General features: G+C 37.4%; 1 protein-coding gene across 2 annotated transcripts in view; it reads left to right on the top strand.

The window, feature by feature from the left end:
• LOC142334608 (vacuolar protein sorting-associated protein VTA1 homolog) overlaps positions 1 to 19385 on the top strand; it is a 102142-nt gene that overhangs the window by 70705 nt on the left and 12052 nt on the right. For both annotated transcript variants that reach the window (XM_075382776.1, XM_075382778.1), the window contains exon 2: positions 29 to 296. In XM_075382776.1, coding sequence (XP_075238891.1) covers positions 43 to 296 — 254 coding nt within the window. In that variant the 5' untranslated portion in view covers positions 29 to 42. The remainder of the gene's footprint in view (positions 1 to 28; positions 297 to 19385) is intronic.

Here is a 19385-nt window from a genome sequence, read left to right as displayed (position 1 = left end):
CAAAAATTATAAAAGTCTGTGTTTTCAGATATTATTGTTGCAATGAGTGTGTCAAATCCGCCCAGTGTTCGCGACATACCACCACCTTTGAAAGGAATGATTCCGTACTTGAACGCAGCAGTACAGTTTGAAAAGAAGGATATTGTTATCTCGTATTACTGTCGCGTTTATGCAGCCAATATTGGGATTAAAAGCAAAACTCAAGGAGATCCGAAAGCTAATTCCGTATTGCTGTCGTTAATGTCTCATCTTGAGGCTTTCAAGAAAGCCAACTCCGCTCAGCATGAAGGTTTATCGTAAGTATGCTTTGATAAAAAAATTAAGATGATTTAATCTCACCTGAAGTTAATATCATAGCATAACTTCCATGTTCGGAAGTTAGTTAGAGTGGAGAAAGTTTTCGGTATCGCCGTTTTGTTTTTTCCCTTGAGTATAGTAATGTTAATAATAATATGAATTTACAACAAAAAGTTGAGGGGATTCAATATCCCTCTCACAGAAGTCAGGTAATACATATTGAGCATCTACATGAATAGCGCCAAGAGCACAGGTTAGTCTCTGAATAGTTTTCATGGAAAAAAGTCCAGAAGATCGACAGGAGCTTTGGCTTATGCATACATGTAGTAGAATTGTAGTGTTCGCATATTGTTAGTCTGCAAGGATAGAGTGGCGGCCGCTCAAACTCATTGTTTTGAGTAAAAAACTCTGCTGGAAAGTCGTAGACGTTGCTATATTGACGATATATACATAAAAGGAAAAGGAGCATGATTCACACGTTAAACGGAACAGTGAGCCCCCTCTGTGAAACATCACAGCAGCGTATTTAAATATACCGCAAAAGAGCTTTATCTTTTAAGCTTACAGCAATATGCTACGCTCTTGGAGACTTGTCAAAAGGTTGAAATATTAATTAGGTGACATTTTTCACTAGATTTTTTAATTGCCTCGTGATATTTGTATGCATGCTTCCTTGGCTTCTTTTGGGCATAACTTGACCAACGGTTTCAAAATTTTCACGTCGAAGAAAGTTCTGCTGAACCTGGACCCCCACAAGCCGTTTGCTTTGATGTCAAATCGTGCGTTGTCACCAGTGCTAGAAGATGTAGAAGCTTCCGCCCTCTAACAACTGAAGTGTGGACTCAACTACGATGTAATAAGCATACGCCATGCACTATTTTCGCAAACGTGTCTAATTTCGTTCTGCTGCATGTGAGTTTAACCCCTTTATACAGTGGAGAGCACGGGTTAGTGTGAATTTTCTCCAACACATGGGTTCAATAGGTTTAATTTTGATTTCAATTGGTTGGAATTACGATTTTGTAAGCGCTAAACCGTGCCGTTTCCTTAGCAATGTAGTGATACAGTTCGTGGCTCCTTTTTTCATGCCAAACCGACAACGTGATGTATGTTTATCATCACTTTTAAAACTTCATGACAAATAGGTCAACGGCAGTTTTAGCTCCCTGTGTTAAGACAACGGATTAGCACATCTTTCATACAGACATAGAAAAATCCATGAACAGGGGTTGTTTTTGTCCAGTTTGCTAAGAAGTATTACCACATGATGTTGATTAGTCTTCTCTTCAAGTTCATGCTGTCAAAAAAATATCCCTTTTTGCAGAATGTTGAATCAAAAGCCCGTTCGATACCTGACTTTTTGTCTGAGCTGCAAACCGAATATAAGGCAGTTTGACCCTGGTTCTAGCACCGTCATCCATAATTTCATACAATTCCGTCAAGTCAATTGAATAATGATTGTTGATGATGTTGATGTAGAGCAATAGATCCTTAAGCTTGTAATCCTTACAGCAGGATGTCAACTTCAGGATTTTCTTGTTTAAGCTAATGGCTACCCTTGTCTAGATCCCAAAATTGTATCAGTGATCGACATATTGCTTCAGGGTAGAGTTGGATCCTGGATTCCACTGGTAACGAGGGAGCAGTGTTACGCTTCATCAAAAACCTCGCTTTGAACGATTTACATGAACGAATTCTCTGAAGAAACTAGTTGCCTTCCAGAACCAGCAGAGTACTCGTATATTTTGAGTTCGATTGCTTTAAAAACTGCGAAATGGCTGAAAGAGAGCTGGGAAGAAACTTGGTTGCAGGAAGTTTTTTTAAAAGTATAGAATGTATAACCTGAGCAAACGCCTTTGAAAAGTCAAATAAAACAAGAGAAGTAAAATCGTGAGGCACTTCGATGTTTCTTTAAATGTTCGACAGACTGTTGATTAGTAGCAGTATAACTGATTGGTGAGGTAAAAAGCCAAACTGCTTGTTGCAAACAAATAAAATTATGGCCTTGGAAATGCAGTTGTACATCAATTTTTTGAACACTTTGGAAACAACATTCAGGAGGCACCCTGGTCGATAATTCGAAACTTCAGTTTTGTTCAAATCTTTAATATTTGGCGACACCATTGCTTGTTTCAAGGCGCTTAGATAAGTTTTCAAACTTGCTTTCAGTGATGGCGACATGGGTCTTGCAGTCTTCTTAAAAGCATCTCGGGGCATAGAATCGGGTCCTCTGCTCTTCGTACTGTTGAGGGTCGACAACTCGCGCTCTACGTCATCCAATGAAAACTCATGTTTTAAGGTCCCAGAAAGATGGTCCGAGCTGCTATGGAAATTTTGAACGTTCGGGCCAGTCCACAGAAACGAAATACGGGTTGAAAAGTTCAGCTCATCAGCGTTTCCCTCTTGGCAGGTTACACCCCATTTGATTACAGCAGGCAAGGAGTCGTACAGAAAAATATTGAGGTACTTAAAGAAGGGGTTTCTGTTGACGGTAGAGAACAACTCTGATTCGTATTCTGCTGTCTTTTCCTTGCTCCTCTACACAATTCTTTTCAGGTTCTGATACTTCCGTTCCCATTTTTTAACGTGCTCAGCTTAAGCATTGTGACGTTTCCTGGAATAAACGAGGGGGTACCGCTGTCGTTTCTTAGTTCTTTCAGGGGTATGATTTATTGCAATATCGTCTTTCAACGCGTCAAAATCACAACTACTTTTATTGGAGCATATGTGATGCGCCTGTCTTTTTGAAGAGTTCGAGGCAGAAATTTCTACCGGGACAGGAAAGCGATCAGGAAAGCAAGTCATATTATAGTCATCCTCATCTCTAGACATTTAAATTAATTAATCTCTGCTTGAGGAAATAATTCAAGCAAGACGAAGCCGTTATTTGTATATCCACTACTTGCTTCAAGTTGAGAGTTAACGCATGGCTGATGAGATGTTCTTTGCGATCATTTTGTGATTCTTATGTTTCCGGACAGCATCAGGCAATTTAAAATTACCAGCGAGGGAAAGGTTTCGACCACTCATCGCTTTGAAGAAACAGAACAGATCTGAAACCTCTAGGTTCGTTATTTGATAACGGCTTCTATTGGGAAGGTAATCTTCAGATAACGTGTGGAGAATATCCTTTTTGCAAGATTCCATCCTCTGTCGAGCGTTGCTTTGGTCTTGCCTAGTCCTGTCTCGTATGAGGTTAATATTCGTTAGATCGTGAGATTTCTAGAGGCGCGAAAGCAGCGGAAATCGCAGCGTAGTTATTGATTCAGTTTTACCAATTTTCTCGAGCAGATTGATAATTTAGTTGCTGGGACGGCTTCACGAGAATCCAATACCAATAACTAATCGAAAAAATACTGCAGCCATCTATAATATCAAAGCTAGTTCCTCTAAAAATTCCAGGTTCTCGGTAGTTGGCTTGCTCCTTTAAAGTCAACTGACATTTTCGAGCCCTTACAAGATATCCATAACCGGATAAATCCGTGAAGAATTTCGGCAGTTTCTCCGAGCTTCATACCGCAAAGTTATCCGCGAACGATTTAGCGGTACGCTCGAGTTGCGTATGAGGTCAATCAGTGGGAGGATAGCTATACCATACATTGCCTTGGCAATGGGATCTCCCTGGGTGATGCTTTGTTGAAACTAAAAGCAATACCTGGCTACAAACAGGTTGTACGCGCCTGTGTATGGATCTGAGCTTATTTTCAATATCCAATTGTCGATTGGTGCAATTGAATGCTTTTTGTCGTTTATTAGAAGTACTGTTTCATTTTCGGTAGCATCATAAGCAGGTCGCCTTGAATGTATGGAATTGTAAATACCACACTTTTGGCCCAGGCAGAGCTCGCTATTGCCTCCAGGAAACCGCAAGTCATCTTCAATGCGCTTTGATACTTTTCGCGATAATACGGCGTAGGACTTCTAACTCCAATCGGTCTAACGCTCGGAGTTTTGTTCAGTGATAAGGGGCGACGAGCGTTGTATCCTGTCAAAAGTTTTTAAGGATTTTTTGGTGACTAATCTGATGGCACCTTTCGATAATGTTTTTACAATATTCGAGTTTTTTGAAGCAATTCGATATCGTTTCCATTTGTTTGCGTTTAATTCTGACGGACCGTCGCTTTCATGGGTTTTAATGGCCGCTTTTTAATTCGACATTACGCTAAAGTTGCCAAATGTAGACTGATGGTAAAGAACGGAGTTGAATGCTTGGCGGCTAACAAAGTAGTTTGGGTTCGATTTAGAGGGTTATTGGTGTTTTTGATGGGGTAGATCTAGTTGATTGATTGTATCCCTCGATGAGAGTGTCCATGATGAGTGCCCGGTTGGGCATTTTATTGAGTTCAATTTTTTTCTTGTTTTCACGAACTTGTTGAATTGTTTCGGATCATCCTACATTTTCTAGAATTTCTTTTGCGAAGTTTGTTCTGCAAGGTGTAGCTTCAAGAACTTCGTCGCGTCGACCTTTACGTCACTGTTGAAGCTGCTTAGTTCGTTTTTTAGTCACAGACCAATCGTTTACAGTTTTCGCGCATGGGAGAATTAGGTGCGGAGAAATTTCTGCGACCTTAAATGATGAGCCTGCAAAATTTGCCTTTTAAGCAAAGGGTTTCAAACAGTGGACTATTTTTTGTCCCGTTGTTTTTGCTGATCACAAAGAAGTTTGCTGTGATGTTTTCTACTGTGGGCGTACAGTTGTCCATTGAGTGGAGCATACCCCATTTGTGTGTGTGGGTTGTGTATTTATAAACTCAGAAGTAAATTTTTGAAATATACCAGAAAAATGGCTGGTAATTAACTTCTCTCCAATCAATTAATTGGTTTTGGAAAGTTCTCGAGTCAGTTAATTGACAGATATAATTAATTGCTGGGGCCCTGATTTATACCAATACCCTGATAAAGAGTGCATCCAAGTCCTCAGTATTGGTCTACGATAGCATAAAACCGAAGAATGTCTTCCTGTTTCAAATGAGGTTTTTTTTAACCATGATAAACAGCCAACGCTTTAAGCATCGATCCATTTCTGACTATGTTGTACGCCGGAGAATTTATTCTCCGGTGTAAAACTCCGTTGTAAAGCGCCCAAAACTCTGTAAAACTGAATTTTGGGCGCTTGCCAATTGGTTAGAGCAACTCGCCAATAAATTTTACGTTATAAAAAATCACCACTCGCCTCAAATATATCGAGAAATGCGAAGCTGTTAACGACTTGCTAGCAGCTGAAAAGAAGGACTGGTGCGAACGCGTTCTCTCGATATATAATTGTAATCATCTCAAAAGCAACAATGTCAATCTACAACCTACGGCACTGGGTTGCACGTGGAAGATTTTCAAAAAACTTGAATTGTACCGAAACTGGTTAGAATGTTCACATTTAAAATTTCGAGAGTTTCAGTTTTTCACCAGCAAATATGGTTTCTACGCTGCTTAGAATCAAATTGAATTTGCTTTTGCGAAATCTAGTAAGAAGTAAAGAAGGGGTATCATAAGCATAGAAATAGTAGTTCAAATACAGTCGAATGAATATATCTTCGAAGGGCAGATTTCCCCAAGAAGAAAAAGTGGTTGCAGAACTGATTCCTGAGGAACTCCTGTCGACATTTTTGTTCTTTAAAGATTCCATAAAGGGAAATTTTCTGAGAGGTCGGTCAAATAATCTGCAAAGAGGCCTAAAACACTTGATCGTTTTCCTAGATATTTGGAATGAAAAGAGAAAAAATCATGATCAATAACATCAAAAGCAGATGACAGGCCAGGTCCATTGTGAACAGGCAGATGACAGGCCAGGTCCAACTCACTTATTATCGTCTAAAAAAAGATGAGGTCATTTGAGTCTCTGAGCAGAGCTGTTTTAGGAGAAAGAGGAGATCCTATAGGCGCTCGAATATTTACTCAATTAAGAATTCAATTCCAGCTAATGCGTCCGTTTTACGTATAAAGCTTTTTCCAAAAATTTAGAAATAAAATGCAGCCTTGTTACTGACCGGTTATTTGATTGAAGCTCTGAGTTATGGTTTGATTTTTTTAACATAGGCTTGACAAGTTCATAATTTTGGTAAACGAAATGTTTTGCTTTACTGGCTCGCTAACAAGATTTCTTAGGGAAATTAAAGGAAATTTTCAGAGAGGTCGGTCAGATAATCTGCAAAGAGGCCTAAAACACTTGATCGTATTCCTAGATATTTGGAATGAAAAGAGAAAAAATCATGATCAATAACATCAAAAGCAGATGACAGGCCAGGTCCATTGTGAACAGGCAGATGACAGGCCAGGTCCAACTCACTTATTATCGTCTAAAAAAAGATGAGGTCGTTTGAGTCTCTGAGCAGAGCTGTTTTAGGAGAAAGAGGAGATCCTATAGGCGCTCGAATATTTACTCAATTAAGAATTCAATTCCAGCTAATGCGTCCGTTTTACGTATAAAGCTTTTTCCAAAAATTTAGAAATAAAATGCAGCCTTGTTACTGACCGGTTATTTGATTGAAGCTCTGAGTTATGGTTTGATTTTTTTAACAAAGGCTTGACAAGTTCATAATTTTGGTAAATGAAATGTTTTGCTTTACTGGCTCCCTAACAAGATTTCTTAGGGAAATTAAAGGAAATTTTCTGAGAGGTCTGTCAAATAATCTGCAAAGAGGCCTAAAACAGTTGATCGTATTCCTAGATATTTGGAATGAAAAGAGAAAAAATCATGATCAATAACATCAAAAGCAGATGACAGGCCAGGTCCATTGTGAACAGGCAGATGACAGGCCAGGTACAACTCACTTATTATCGTCTAAAAAAAGATGAGGTCATTTGAGTCTCTGAGCAGAGCTGTTTTAGGAGAAAGAGGAGATCCTATAGGCGCTCGAATATTTACTCAATTAAGAATTCAATTCCAGCTAATGCGTCCGTTTTACGTATAAAGCTTCCAAAAATTTAGAATTAAAATGCAGCCTTGTTACTGACCGGTTATTTGATTGAAGCTCTGAGTTATGGTTTGATTTTTTTAACAAAGGCTTGACAAGCTCATAATTTTGGTAAACGAAATGTTTTGCTTTACTGGCTCCCTAACAAGATTTCTTAGTGAAATTAAAGGAAATTTTCAGAGAGGTCGGTCAGATAATCTGCAAAGAGGCCTAAAACACTTGATCGTATTCCTAGATATTTGGAATAAAAAGAGAAAAATCATGATCAATAGCATCAAAAGCAGATGACAGGCCAGGTCCATTGTGAACAGGCAGATGACAGGCCAGGTCCAACTCACTTATTATCGTCTAAAAAAAGATGGGGTCATTTGAGTCTCTGAGCAGAGCTGTTTTAGGAGAAAGAGGAGATCCTATAGGCGCTCGAATATTTACTCAATTAAGAATTCAATTCCAGCTAATGCGTCCGTTTTACGTATAAAGCTTTTTCCAAAAATTTAGAAATAAAACGCAGCCTTGTTACTGACCGGTTATTTGATTGAAGCTCTGAGTTATGGTTTGATTTTTTTAACAAAGGCTTGACAAGTTCATAATTTTGGTAAACGAAATGTTTTGCTTTACTGGCTCCCTAACAAGATTTCTTAGGGAAATTAAAGGAAATTTTCTGAGAGGTCGGTCAAATAATCTGCAAAGAGGCCTAAAACAGTTGATCGTATTCCTAGATATTTGGAATGAAAAGAGAAAAAATCATGATCAATAACATCAAAAGCAGATGACAGGCCAGGTCCATTGTGAACAGGCAGATGACAGGCCAGGTCCAACTCACTTATTATCGTCTAAAAAAAGATGAGGTCATTTGAGTCTCTGAGCAGAGCTGTTTTAGGAGAAAGAGGAGATCCTATAGGCGCTCGAATGTTTACTCAATTAACAATTCAATTCCACCTAATGCGTCCGTTTTACGTATAAAGCTTTTTCCAAAAATTTAGAAATAAAATGCAGCCTTGTTACTGACCGGTTATTTGATTGAAGCTCTGAGTTATGGTTTGATTTTTTTAACAAAGGCTTGACAAGTTCATAATTTTGGTAAACGAAATGTTTTGCTTTACTGGCTCCCTAACAAGATTTCTTAGGGAAAGTAAAGGAAATTTTCTGAGAGGTCGGTCATATAATCTGCAAAGAGGCCTAAAACAGTTGATCGTATTCCTAGATATTTGGAATGAAAAGAGAGAAAAAATCATGATCAATAACATCAAAAGCAGATGACAGGCCAGGTCCATTGCGAACAGGCAGATGACAGACCAGGTCCAACTCACTTATTGTCGTCTAAAAAAGATAAGAGGTCATTTGAGTTTCTGAGCAGAGCTGTTTAAAGAGAAAGAGGAGATCCTATAGGTGCTCGAGTTTTCACTCAATTAAGATTAAGAATTCAATTCCAGCTAATGCGTCCGTTGTACGTATAAAGCTTTTTCTATTAATTTAGAAATAAAATGCAGCATATTTACTGACCGGTAATTTGATTGAACCTCTGAGTTACGGTTTGATTTTTTAACAAAGGCTTGACAAGTTCATAATTTTGGTAAACGAAATGTTTTGCTTTACTGGCTCCCTAACAAGATTTCTTAGGGAAATTAAAGGAAATTTTCTGAGAGGTCGGTCAAATAATCTGCAAAGAGGCCTAAAACAGTTGATCGTATTCCTAGATATTTGGAATGAAAAGAGAAAAAATCATGATCAATAACATCAAAAGCAGATGACAGGCCAGGTCCATTGTGAACAGGCAGATGACAGGCCAGGTCCAACTCACTTATTGTCGTCAAAAAAAGATAAGAGGTCATTTGAGTTTCTGAGCAGAGCTGTTTTAAGAGAAAGAGGAGATCCTATAGGTGCTCGAATTTTCACTCATTTAAGAATTCAATTCCAGCTAATGCGTCCGTTGTACGTATAAAGCTTTTTTCTATTAATTTAGAAATAAAATGCAGCCTTGTTACTGACCGGTAATTTGATTGAACCTCTGAGTTACGGTTTGATTTTTTAACAAAGGCTTGACAAGTTCATAATTTTGGTAAACGAAATGTTTTGCTTTACTGGCTCCCTAACAAGATTTCTTAGGGAAATTAAAGGAAATTTTCTGAGAGGTCGGTCAGATAATCTGCAAAGAGGCCTAAAACACTTGATCGTATTCCTAGATATTTGGAATAAAAAGAGAAAAATCATGATCAATAGCATCAAAAGCAGATGACAGACCGGGTCCATTGTGAACAGGCAGATGACAGACCAGGTCCAACTCACTTATTATCGTCTAAAAAAAGATGAGGTCATTTGAGTCTCTGAGCAGAGCTGTTTTAGGAGAAAGAGGAGATCCTATAGGCGCTCGAATATTTACTCAATTAAGAATTCAATTCCAGCTAATGCGTCCGTTTTACGTATAAAGCCTTTTCCAAAAATTTAGAAATAAAATGCAGCCTTGTTACTGACCGGTAATTTGATTGAACCTCTGAGTTATGGTTTGATTTTATTTAACAAAGGCTTGACAAGTTCATAATTTTGGTAAACGAAATGTTTTGCTTTACTGGCTCCCTTACAAGATTTCTTAGGGAAATTAATGGAAATTTTCTGAGAGGTCGGTCAAATAATCTGCAAAGAGGCCTAAAACAGTTGATCGTATTCCTAGATATTTGGAATGAAAAGAGAGAAAAAATCATGATCAATAACATCAAAAGCAGATGACAGGCCAGGTCCATTGCGAACAGGCGGATGACAGGCCAGGTCCAACTCACTTTTTGTCGTCTAAAAAAGATAAGAGGTCATTTGAGTTTCTGAGCAGAGCTGTTTTAAGAGAAAGAGGAGATCCTATAGGCGCTCGAATATTTATTCAATTAAGAATTCAATTCCAGCTAATGCGTCCGTTTTACGTATAAAGGTTTTTCCAAAAATTTAGAAATAAAATGCAGCCTTGTTACTGACCGGTTATTTGATTGAAGCTCTGAGTTATGGTTTGATTTTTTTAACAAAGGCTTGACAAGTTCATAATTTTGGTAAACGAAATGTTTTGCTTTACTGGCTCCCTTACAAGATTTCTTAGGGAAATTAATGGAAATTTTCTGAGAGGTCGGTCAAATAATCTGCAAAGAGGCCTAAAACAGTTGATCGTATTCCTAGATATTTGGAATGAAAAGAGAGAAAAAATCATGATCAATAACATCAAAAGCAGATGACAGGCCAGGTCCATTGCGAACAGGCAGATGACAGGCCAGGTCCAACTCACTTTTTGTCGTCTAAAAAAGATAAGAGGTCATTTGAGTTTCTGAGCAGAGATGTTTAAAGAGAAAGAGGAGATCCTATAGGTGCTCGAATTTTCACTCAATTAAGAATTCAATTCCAGCTAATGAGTCCGTTGTACGTATAAAGCTTTTTCTATTAATTTAGAAATAAAATGCAGCATATTTACTGACCGGTAATTTGATTGAACCTCTGAGTTACGGTTTGATTTTTTAACAAAGGCTTGACAAGTTCATAATTTTGGTAAACGAAATGTTTTGCTTTACTGGCTCCCTAACAAGATTTCTTAGGGAAATTAAAGGAAATTTTCTGAGAGGTCGGTCAAATAATCTGCAAAGAGGCCTAAAACAGTTGATCGTATTCCTAGATATTTGGAATGAAAAGAGAAAAAATCATGATCAATAACATCAAAAGCAGATGACAGGCCAGGTCCATTGCGAACAGGCGGATGACAGACCAGGTCCAACTCACTTATTGTCGTCTAAAAAAGATAAGAGGTCATTTGAGTTTCTGAGCAGAGCTGTTTAAAGCGAAAGCGGAGATCCTATAGGTGCTCGAATTTTCACTCAATTAAGAATTCAATTCCAGCTAATGCGTCCGTTGTACGTATAAAGCTTTTTCTATTAATTTAGAAATAAAATGCAGCATTGTTACTGACCGGTAATTTGATTGAACCTCTGAGTTATGGTTTGATTTTTTAACAAAGGCTTGACAAGTTCATAATTTTGGTAAACGAAATGTTTTGCTTTACTGGCTCCCTAACAAGATTTCTTAGGGAAATTAAAGGAAATTTTCTGAGAGGTCGGTCAGATAATCTGCAAAGAGGCCTAAAACACTTGATCGTATTCCTAGATATTTGGAATGAAAAGAGAGAAAAAATCATGATCAATAACATCAAAAGCAGATGACAGGCCAGGTCCATTGCGAACAGGCAGATGACAGACCAGGTCCAACTCACTTATTGTCGTCTAAAAAAGATAAGAGGTCATTTGAGTTTCTGAGCAGAGCTGTTTAAAGAGAAAGAGGAGATCCTATAGGTGCTCGAATTTTCACTCAATTAAGAATTCAATTCCAGCTAATGAGTCCGTTGTACGTATAAAGCTTTTTCTATTAATTTAGAAATAAAATGCAGCATATTTACTGACCGGTAATTTGATTGAACCTCTGAGTTACGGTTTGATTTTTTAACAAAGGCTTGACAAGTTCATAATTTTGGTAAACGAAATGTTTTGCTTTACTGGCTCCCTAACAAGATTTCTTAGGGAAATTAAAGGAAATTTTCTGAGAGGTCGGTCAAATAATCTGCAAAGAGGCCTAAAACAGTTGATCGTATTCCTAGATATTTGGAATGAAAAGAGAGAAAAAATCATGATCAATAACATCAAAAGCAGATGACAGGCCAGGTCCATTGCGAACAGGCAGATGACAGACCAGGTCCAACTCACTTATTGTCGTCTAAAAAAGATAAGAGGTCATTTGAGTTTCTGAGCAGAGCTGTTTAAAGAGAAAGAGGAGATCCTATAGGTGCTCGAGTTTTCACTCAATTAAGATTAAGAATTCAATTCCAGCTAATGCGTCCGTTGTACGTATAAAGCTTTTTCTATTAATTTAGAAATAAAATGCAGCATATTTACTGACCGGTAATTTGATTGAACCTCTGAGTTACGGTTTGATTTTTTAACAATTGCTTGACAAGTTCATAATTTTGGTAAACGAAATGTTTTGCTTTACTGGCTCCCTAACAAGATTTCTTAGGGAAATTAAAGGAAATTTTCTGAGAGGTCGGTCAAATAATCTGCAAAGAGGCCTAAAACAGTTGATCGTATTCCTAGATATTTGGAATGAAAAGAGAAAAAATCATGATCAATAACATCAAAAGCAGATGACAGGCCAGGTCCATTGCGAACAGGCGGATGACAGACCAGGTCCAACTCACTTATTGTCGTCTAAAAAAGATAAGAGGTCATTTGAGTTTCTGAGCAGAGCTGTTTAAAGCGAAAGAGGAGATCCTATAGGTGCTCGAATTTTCACTCAATTAAGAATTCAATTCCAGCTAATGCGTCCGTTGTACGTATAAAGCTTTTTCTATTAATTTAGAAATAAAATGCAGCATTGTTACTGACCGGTAATTTGATTGAACCTCTGAGTTACCGTTTGATTTTTTAACAAAGGCTTGACAAGTTCATAATTTTGGTAAACGAAATGTTTTGCTTTACTGGCTCCCTAACAAGATTTCTTAGGGAAATTAAAGGAAATTTTCTGAGAGGTCGGTCAGATAATCTGCAAAGAGGCCTAAAACAGTTGATCGTATTCCTAGATATTTGGAATGAAAAGAGAAAAAATCATGATCAATAACATCAAAAGCAGATGACAGGCCAGGTCCATTGCGAACAGGCGGATGACAGACCAGGTCCAACTCACTTATTGTCGTCTAAAAAAGATAAGAGGTCATTTGAGTTTCTGAGCAGAGCTGTTTAAAGCGAAAGAGGAGATCCTATAGGTGCTCGAATTTTCACTCAATTAAGAATTCAATTCCAGCTAATGCGTCCGTTGTACGTATAAAGCTTTTTCTATTAATTTAGAAATAAAATGCAGCATTGTTACTGACCGGTAATTTGATTGAACCTCTGAGTTACCGTTTGATTTTTTAACAAAGGCTTGACAAGTTCATAATTTTGGTAAACGAAATGTTTTGCTTTACTGGCTCCCTAACAAGATTTCTTAGGGAAATTAAAGGAAATTTTCTGAGAGGTCGGTCAGATAATCTGCAAAGAGGCCTAAAACACTTGATCGTATTCCTACATATTTGGAATGAAAAGAGAGAAAAAATCATGATCAATAACATCAAAAGCAGATGACAGGCCAGTTCCATTGTGAACAGGCAGATGACAGGCCAGGTCCAACTCACTTATTGTCGTCAAAAAAAGATAAGAGGTCATTTGAGTTTCTGAGCAGAGCTGTTTTAAGAGAAAGAGGAGATCCTATAGGTGCTCGAATTTTCACTCATTTAAGAATTCAATTCCAGCTAATGCGTCCGTTGTACGTATAAAGCTTTTTTCTATTAATTTAGAAATAAAATGCAGCCTTGTTACTGACCGGTAATTTGATTGAACCTCTGAGTTACGGTTTGATTTTTTAACAAAGGCTTGACAAGTTCATAATTTTGGTAAACGAAATGTTTTGCTTTACTGGCTCCCTAACAAGATTTCTTAGGGAAATTAAAGGAAATTTTCTGAGAGGTCGGTCAGATAATCTGCAAAGAGGCCTAAAACACTTGATCGTATTCCTAGGTATTTGGAATAAAAAGAGAAAAATCATGATCAATAGCATCAAAAGCAGATGACAGACCGGGTCCATTGTGAACAGGCAGATGACAGACCAGGTCCAACTCACTTATTATCGTCTAAAAAAAGATGAGGTCATTTGAGTCTCTGAGCAGAGCTGTTTTAGGAGAAAGAGGAGATCCTATAGGCGCTCGAATATTTACTCAATTAAGAATTCAATTCCAGCTAATGCGTCTGTTTTACGTATAAAGCTTTTTCCAAAAATTTAGAAATAAAATGCAGCCTTGTTACTGACCGGTAATTTGATTGAACCTCTGAGTTATGGTTTGATTTTATTTAACAAAGGCTTGACAAGTTCATAATTTTGGTAAACGAAATGTTTTGCTTTACTGGCTCCCTTACAAGATTTCTTAGGGAAATTAATGGAAATTTTCTGAGAGGTCGGTCAAATAATCTGCAAAGAGGCCTAAAACAGTTGATCGTATTCCTAGATATTTGGAATGAAAAGAGAGAAAAAATCATGATCAATAACATCAAAAGCAGATGACAGGCCAGGTCCATTGCGAACAGGCAGATGACAGGCCAGGTCCAACTCACTTTTTGTCGTCTAAAAAAGATAAGAGGTCATTTGAGTTTCTTAGCAGAGCTGTTTTAAGAGAAAGAGGAGATCCTATAGGTGCTCGAATTTTCACTCAATTAAGAATTCAATTCCAGCGAATGCGTCCGTTGTACGTGTAAAGCTTTTTCTATTAATTTAGAAATGAAATGCAGCCTTGCTACTGACCGGTAATTTGATTGAACCTCTGAGTTATGGTTTGATTTTTTAACAAAGGCTTGACAAGTTCATAATTTTGGTAAACGAAATGTTTTGCTTTACTGGCTCCCTAACAAGATTTCTTAGGGAAATTAAAGGAAATTTTCAGAGAGGTCGGTCAGATAATCTGCAAAGAGGCCTAAAACACTTGATCGTATTCCTAAATATTTGGAATGAAAAGAGAGAAAAAATCATGATCAATAACATCAAGAGCAGATGACAGGCCAGTTCCATTGTGAACAGGCAGATGACAGGCCTGGTGCAACTCACTTATTGTCGTCAAAAAAAGATAAGAGGTCATTTGAGTCTCTGAGCAGAGCTGTCTTAGGAGAAAGAGGCGATCCTATAGGTTTTCGAATTTTACTCAATTAAGAATTCAATTTCAGCTAATGCGTCCGTTGTACATATAATGCTTTTTCTATTAATTTAGAATTAAAATGAAGCCTTGTTACTGACCGGTAATTTGATTGAACCTCTGAGTTATGGTTGATTTTTTTTTAACAAAGGCTTGACATGTTCATAATTTTGGCAAACGAAATGTTTTGCTTTACTGGCTGCCTAACAAGATTTCTTAGGGAAATTGAAAGAAATTTTCTGAGAGGTCGGTCAAATAATCTGTAAAAGGCCTAAAACAGTTGATCGTATTCCTAGATATTTGGAATAAAGAGAGAAAAATCATGATCAATAGCATCAAAAGCAGATGACAGGCCGGGTCCATTGTGAACAGGCAGACGACAGGCCAGGTCCAACTCACTTTTTGTCGTCTAAAGAAGATAAGAGGTCATTTGAGTCTCTGAGCAGAGCTGTTTTAAGAGAAAGAGGAGATCCTATAATTGCTCGAGTTTTTACTCAATTAAGAATTCAATTCCAGCTAATGCGTCCGTTGTACGTATAAAGCTTTTTCTATTAATTTAGAAATAAAATGCAGCCTTGTTACTGACCGGTAATTTGATTGAACCTCTGAGTTATGGTTTGATTTTTTAACAAAGGCTTGACAAGTTCATAATTTTGGTAAACGAAATGTTTTGCTTTACTGGCTCCTTAACACGGTTTCTCCCTTACTGAAAAATCACAAGGAATGACATCAATAGAAGTGGCCATTGATGTCTTGGATATCAATCTTACGACATCGTTGTCTGATAGCCGATTGAAAGACGCCATTCCAGTGGAGCATGAATGTTTTGCATTTGAAATATCAACTAAGGGCTTTCAAAACCCTTTCTGTTTCAAATTGTTGAAAAACTCAGAGGCTAGCTGTACAGCTTAGCTTTGGGAGCTTCCCATAAGTTCCTCTTTGCATTTTTTTTCAGGGTTGACGACTTGTAGCTTGGTTCGAGCACCCCTATTTAAGGTATTTGTTTTGTTTTTGAGAGTAACTGCTTACTAAGTAATTGAACCCTAATATAGACTCCTTTTGCAAAGCTGACTTTTTGTGTACACTTTAACTTCTTCACTTTCAATCTTTTCATCTTTTTGATTTTTTCATCGAAGATCTGACAGCTTTTCTTGATGGAGCTGTATGGTTTCATTTATTTTTTGAACTTGTTTTGAAGCACATTCTTAAGGCTGATTTTGCATTTTCAAGTTCCTGTGACCAGATCATTATCTTAAATTAACAAATCGCTTGAGGGCATCGTTCTCACTGTGTTACTGAAAGTTTATAGTTCGTTCCTTCACGGGTACCCAGATGTTCTCGTCGTCTATGTTGATGTTGTGTGGTGCAAGGCAGTTAGCCATTTTCTTTCTTCAGGTGATTTGATGGTTCCACCCCCCCCCTTTGTCAAGGTTTGCAGGAGTCATCTGCGCACGTGTGTATTGAGTTAGTCTAGCTAGTTGCCCGAAGAATTGTAGTCTTCTTTAATTATTTTGTTCGGACCAGGGTTTTGTGTTAAGCTTTCTATAATTCTTTATTTCTCACAGTCCATCAGGCGTATTGATACGGGTGTTTGGAGTAATTTTCCTTCGACATTGATGTATCTATATCTCCAAAAATGAAAATCTTGTCAAAGAGCTTGGAATTCTCATCCATTTGAGTTCATATCACTTACAATTTTTTTTGTTACTGATGAGCAATAATTAGCAATAAGAGGAAATTATATTATTAGCTTAAACATTAATAGAAAAAACCTGATGATAGTGCCACAGTCTCCCTGCTAACCCTGCTTTCTGTGTTTGATAATAACTAGAAACATGCTCCCGCATTTTTTTTACGCCGTCAAATATGGCTCGTTACAGAGCAGCATCCTAATGAGAAAGCTCATTAACTCTTTGACGGCACTTAGGTTCAAAACACAGATGGTTCTTGTTGACATGCTGAACTAACATTGACAAATGAATCATATATCAGCAAGTTGCACCAAAGCCAAAATTCCTTGCTAAAATATTCCCACGGAATGCCTTGTCATGTTTTACCAAAGCATTTTAAACTAAATTATCGTTCCTATGTTGAACCAACCCAGAAACCTCGTCTTTCCCTGATAGACGAGAGCCTAACAACTGAAAAACTTCAGCCAGCCATTACTGGAATTCATGTGAACCTTTTTAATTAACCATGTGATTGAGATCTTTAATGTTCAACTGCGCAGCGATTCTCCCTTTGGTTGTCCTTGGTCAGTTCAAATGTCGAAGTGATAAATAATAGATAAAAAATAATTTAATCCATACTTGTAAAATGACATGGCAAAGAGACCAGCTCTTTGAAATTCGACGTACTGCGCTGGCAGTTCTTAAAATTGTCTGACAGGACAGGTTTACTAATAGCGAAATCTCAAGCGATTGAACTGGACATTGTTCCGTCATTACTTACTCTGTAAAACTGAGTTTTGGGCGCTTGCCAAGCGGTTACAGCAACTCGCCAATGAAGTTATAGAAAGTCACCCATACATATATAATTTTAATCATATCAAAAGCAACAATGTTAATCTACAACCTACGGCACTGGGTTGCACGTGGAAGATTTTCAAAAACAAACTTGAATTGTACCGAAACTGGTTAGAATGGTCACATTTAAAATTTCCAGAGTTTCAATTTTGCAACTGCAAGCATGGTTTCTACGCTGCTTACAATCAAATTGAATTTGCTTTGCGAAATCAAAAAATCAAATAAGAATTAAAGGTGGGTATCATCAGCATAGAAATGATAGTTAAGTCCAGTTGAATGAATTTATCTTCGAAAGGCACTTTGCCCCAAGAAAAAAAAATGGTTCCAGAACTGATCCCTGAGGAACTCCTGTCTACATTTTTGTTCTATTAAGATCCCATAAAGGAGAATATTCTGAGAGGTTGGTTAAATAATCTGCAAAGAGGCCTAAAACATTTGATCGTTTTCCTGGATATTTGGAAGGAAAAGAGAAAAAAATCATGATAAATAACATCAAAAGCAGATGACAGGCCAGGTCCATTGTTAGTTACTCACTTGTTGTCGTCTAAAAAAGATAAGAGGTCATTTGAGTCTCTCAGCAGAGCTGTTTTAAGAGAAAAAGGAGATCCTATAGGCGCTCGAATATTTACTCGATTAAAGATTCAATTCCAACTAATGTGTCCAATGTACATATAAAGTTTTTTCTTTGAATTTAAAATTTAATTGAAGCTTTGTTACTGACCGGTAATTTGATAGGACCTCTGAGTTATGGTTCGATTTTTTTTTCAAGGGCTTGACAAGTTCATAATTTCCGTAAATGAAATGTTTTGCTTGACTGGCTCCTTACATAACAAGATTTCTTTCTTACTGAAAAATTGCAAGGAATGACATCAATAGAAGTGATCATTGATGTCTTGGACATCAATGGTACGACAGCGTTGTCTGATAGCCGATTGAAAGAAGCCATTGCATTGGCGCATGATTAATTTGCATTTTAAATATCAACAAAGGGCTTTCAAAACCGATTCTATTTCAAAATATTGAAAAACTCAGAGGTTAGCTGTACAGCTTAACTTGGGGAGCTTCCATTCAGTTCCTCTTTAATAGCCGCCCTCATCTTCTCAGCCGGCTATTATTGCGCTCGTATTTTTATTTTACTTCGTCAAACTTTTTTTCGCTTTACCATTTTGCCGCTTTTTCGACATTTTGCGTGAAATCTTTTTGACTTCTCTAGGCTAGTTTCTCTCTTCTCTCATTCTGCTAAAAGTGAATTTGAACATCAGTTGCTAAGCAAAGCAATTCAAAATGAACAGAGTCGGTATAAAAAATTGAAGTCAGAAATAGAGACGGGATAAACCCATAAAGCCCAATTTTAGATGCCCGCTGTTTGAACGTCGTTCCTATAAGTCTTAGTTACCACCTCTAATGCTTATTGGTGTTGATAGTAGCCCCTGTAGCCTCTCTCTAAGAAACAGAAGTATGTTCAACTACGAAATGCCATCAAAATAAATCGGACTTAAAAAATATTTTTGTACAAAAATCTTTTTTTTTTCAATATATTCTATTCGTTCAATCCCAATCATGCTTATTGGAATCAACGGCGGCTATTTTCCGGCAATCTGCCGGGTATGTTTGATTTTTTCAGGGTTGACTACTTCGTGCACCACTATATAATGTATTTTTCGTTTTTTGTTCTGGAAATAACGAATTATTAAGTAATTTAACACAAATATAGACTTCTCTTTTTTGTAATAATTTTGCTGCGTTCGTTTCAATCTTTTCGTCTTTTTGATTTCTTCATCGAAAACCTGACAGCTTTTCTTGATAGAGCTGCATGGTGTTCATTGAATTATTTGAACTCGTTTGGAAGCACATTTTTAAAGGCTGATTTTGCATTTTCATGTTCCTTTGACCATACCATCATCGTCATAAATTTACAAATCG

Source organism: Convolutriloba macropyga, chromosome 2 (assembly GCF_964194025.1).
Source record: "Convolutriloba macropyga chromosome 2, txConMacr16.3, whole genome shotgun sequence".
NCBI lineage: Eukaryota > Metazoa > Xenacoelomorpha > Acoela > Convolutidae > Convolutriloba > Convolutriloba macropyga.
This window is presented reverse-complemented; position numbering and strand designations above follow the sequence as displayed.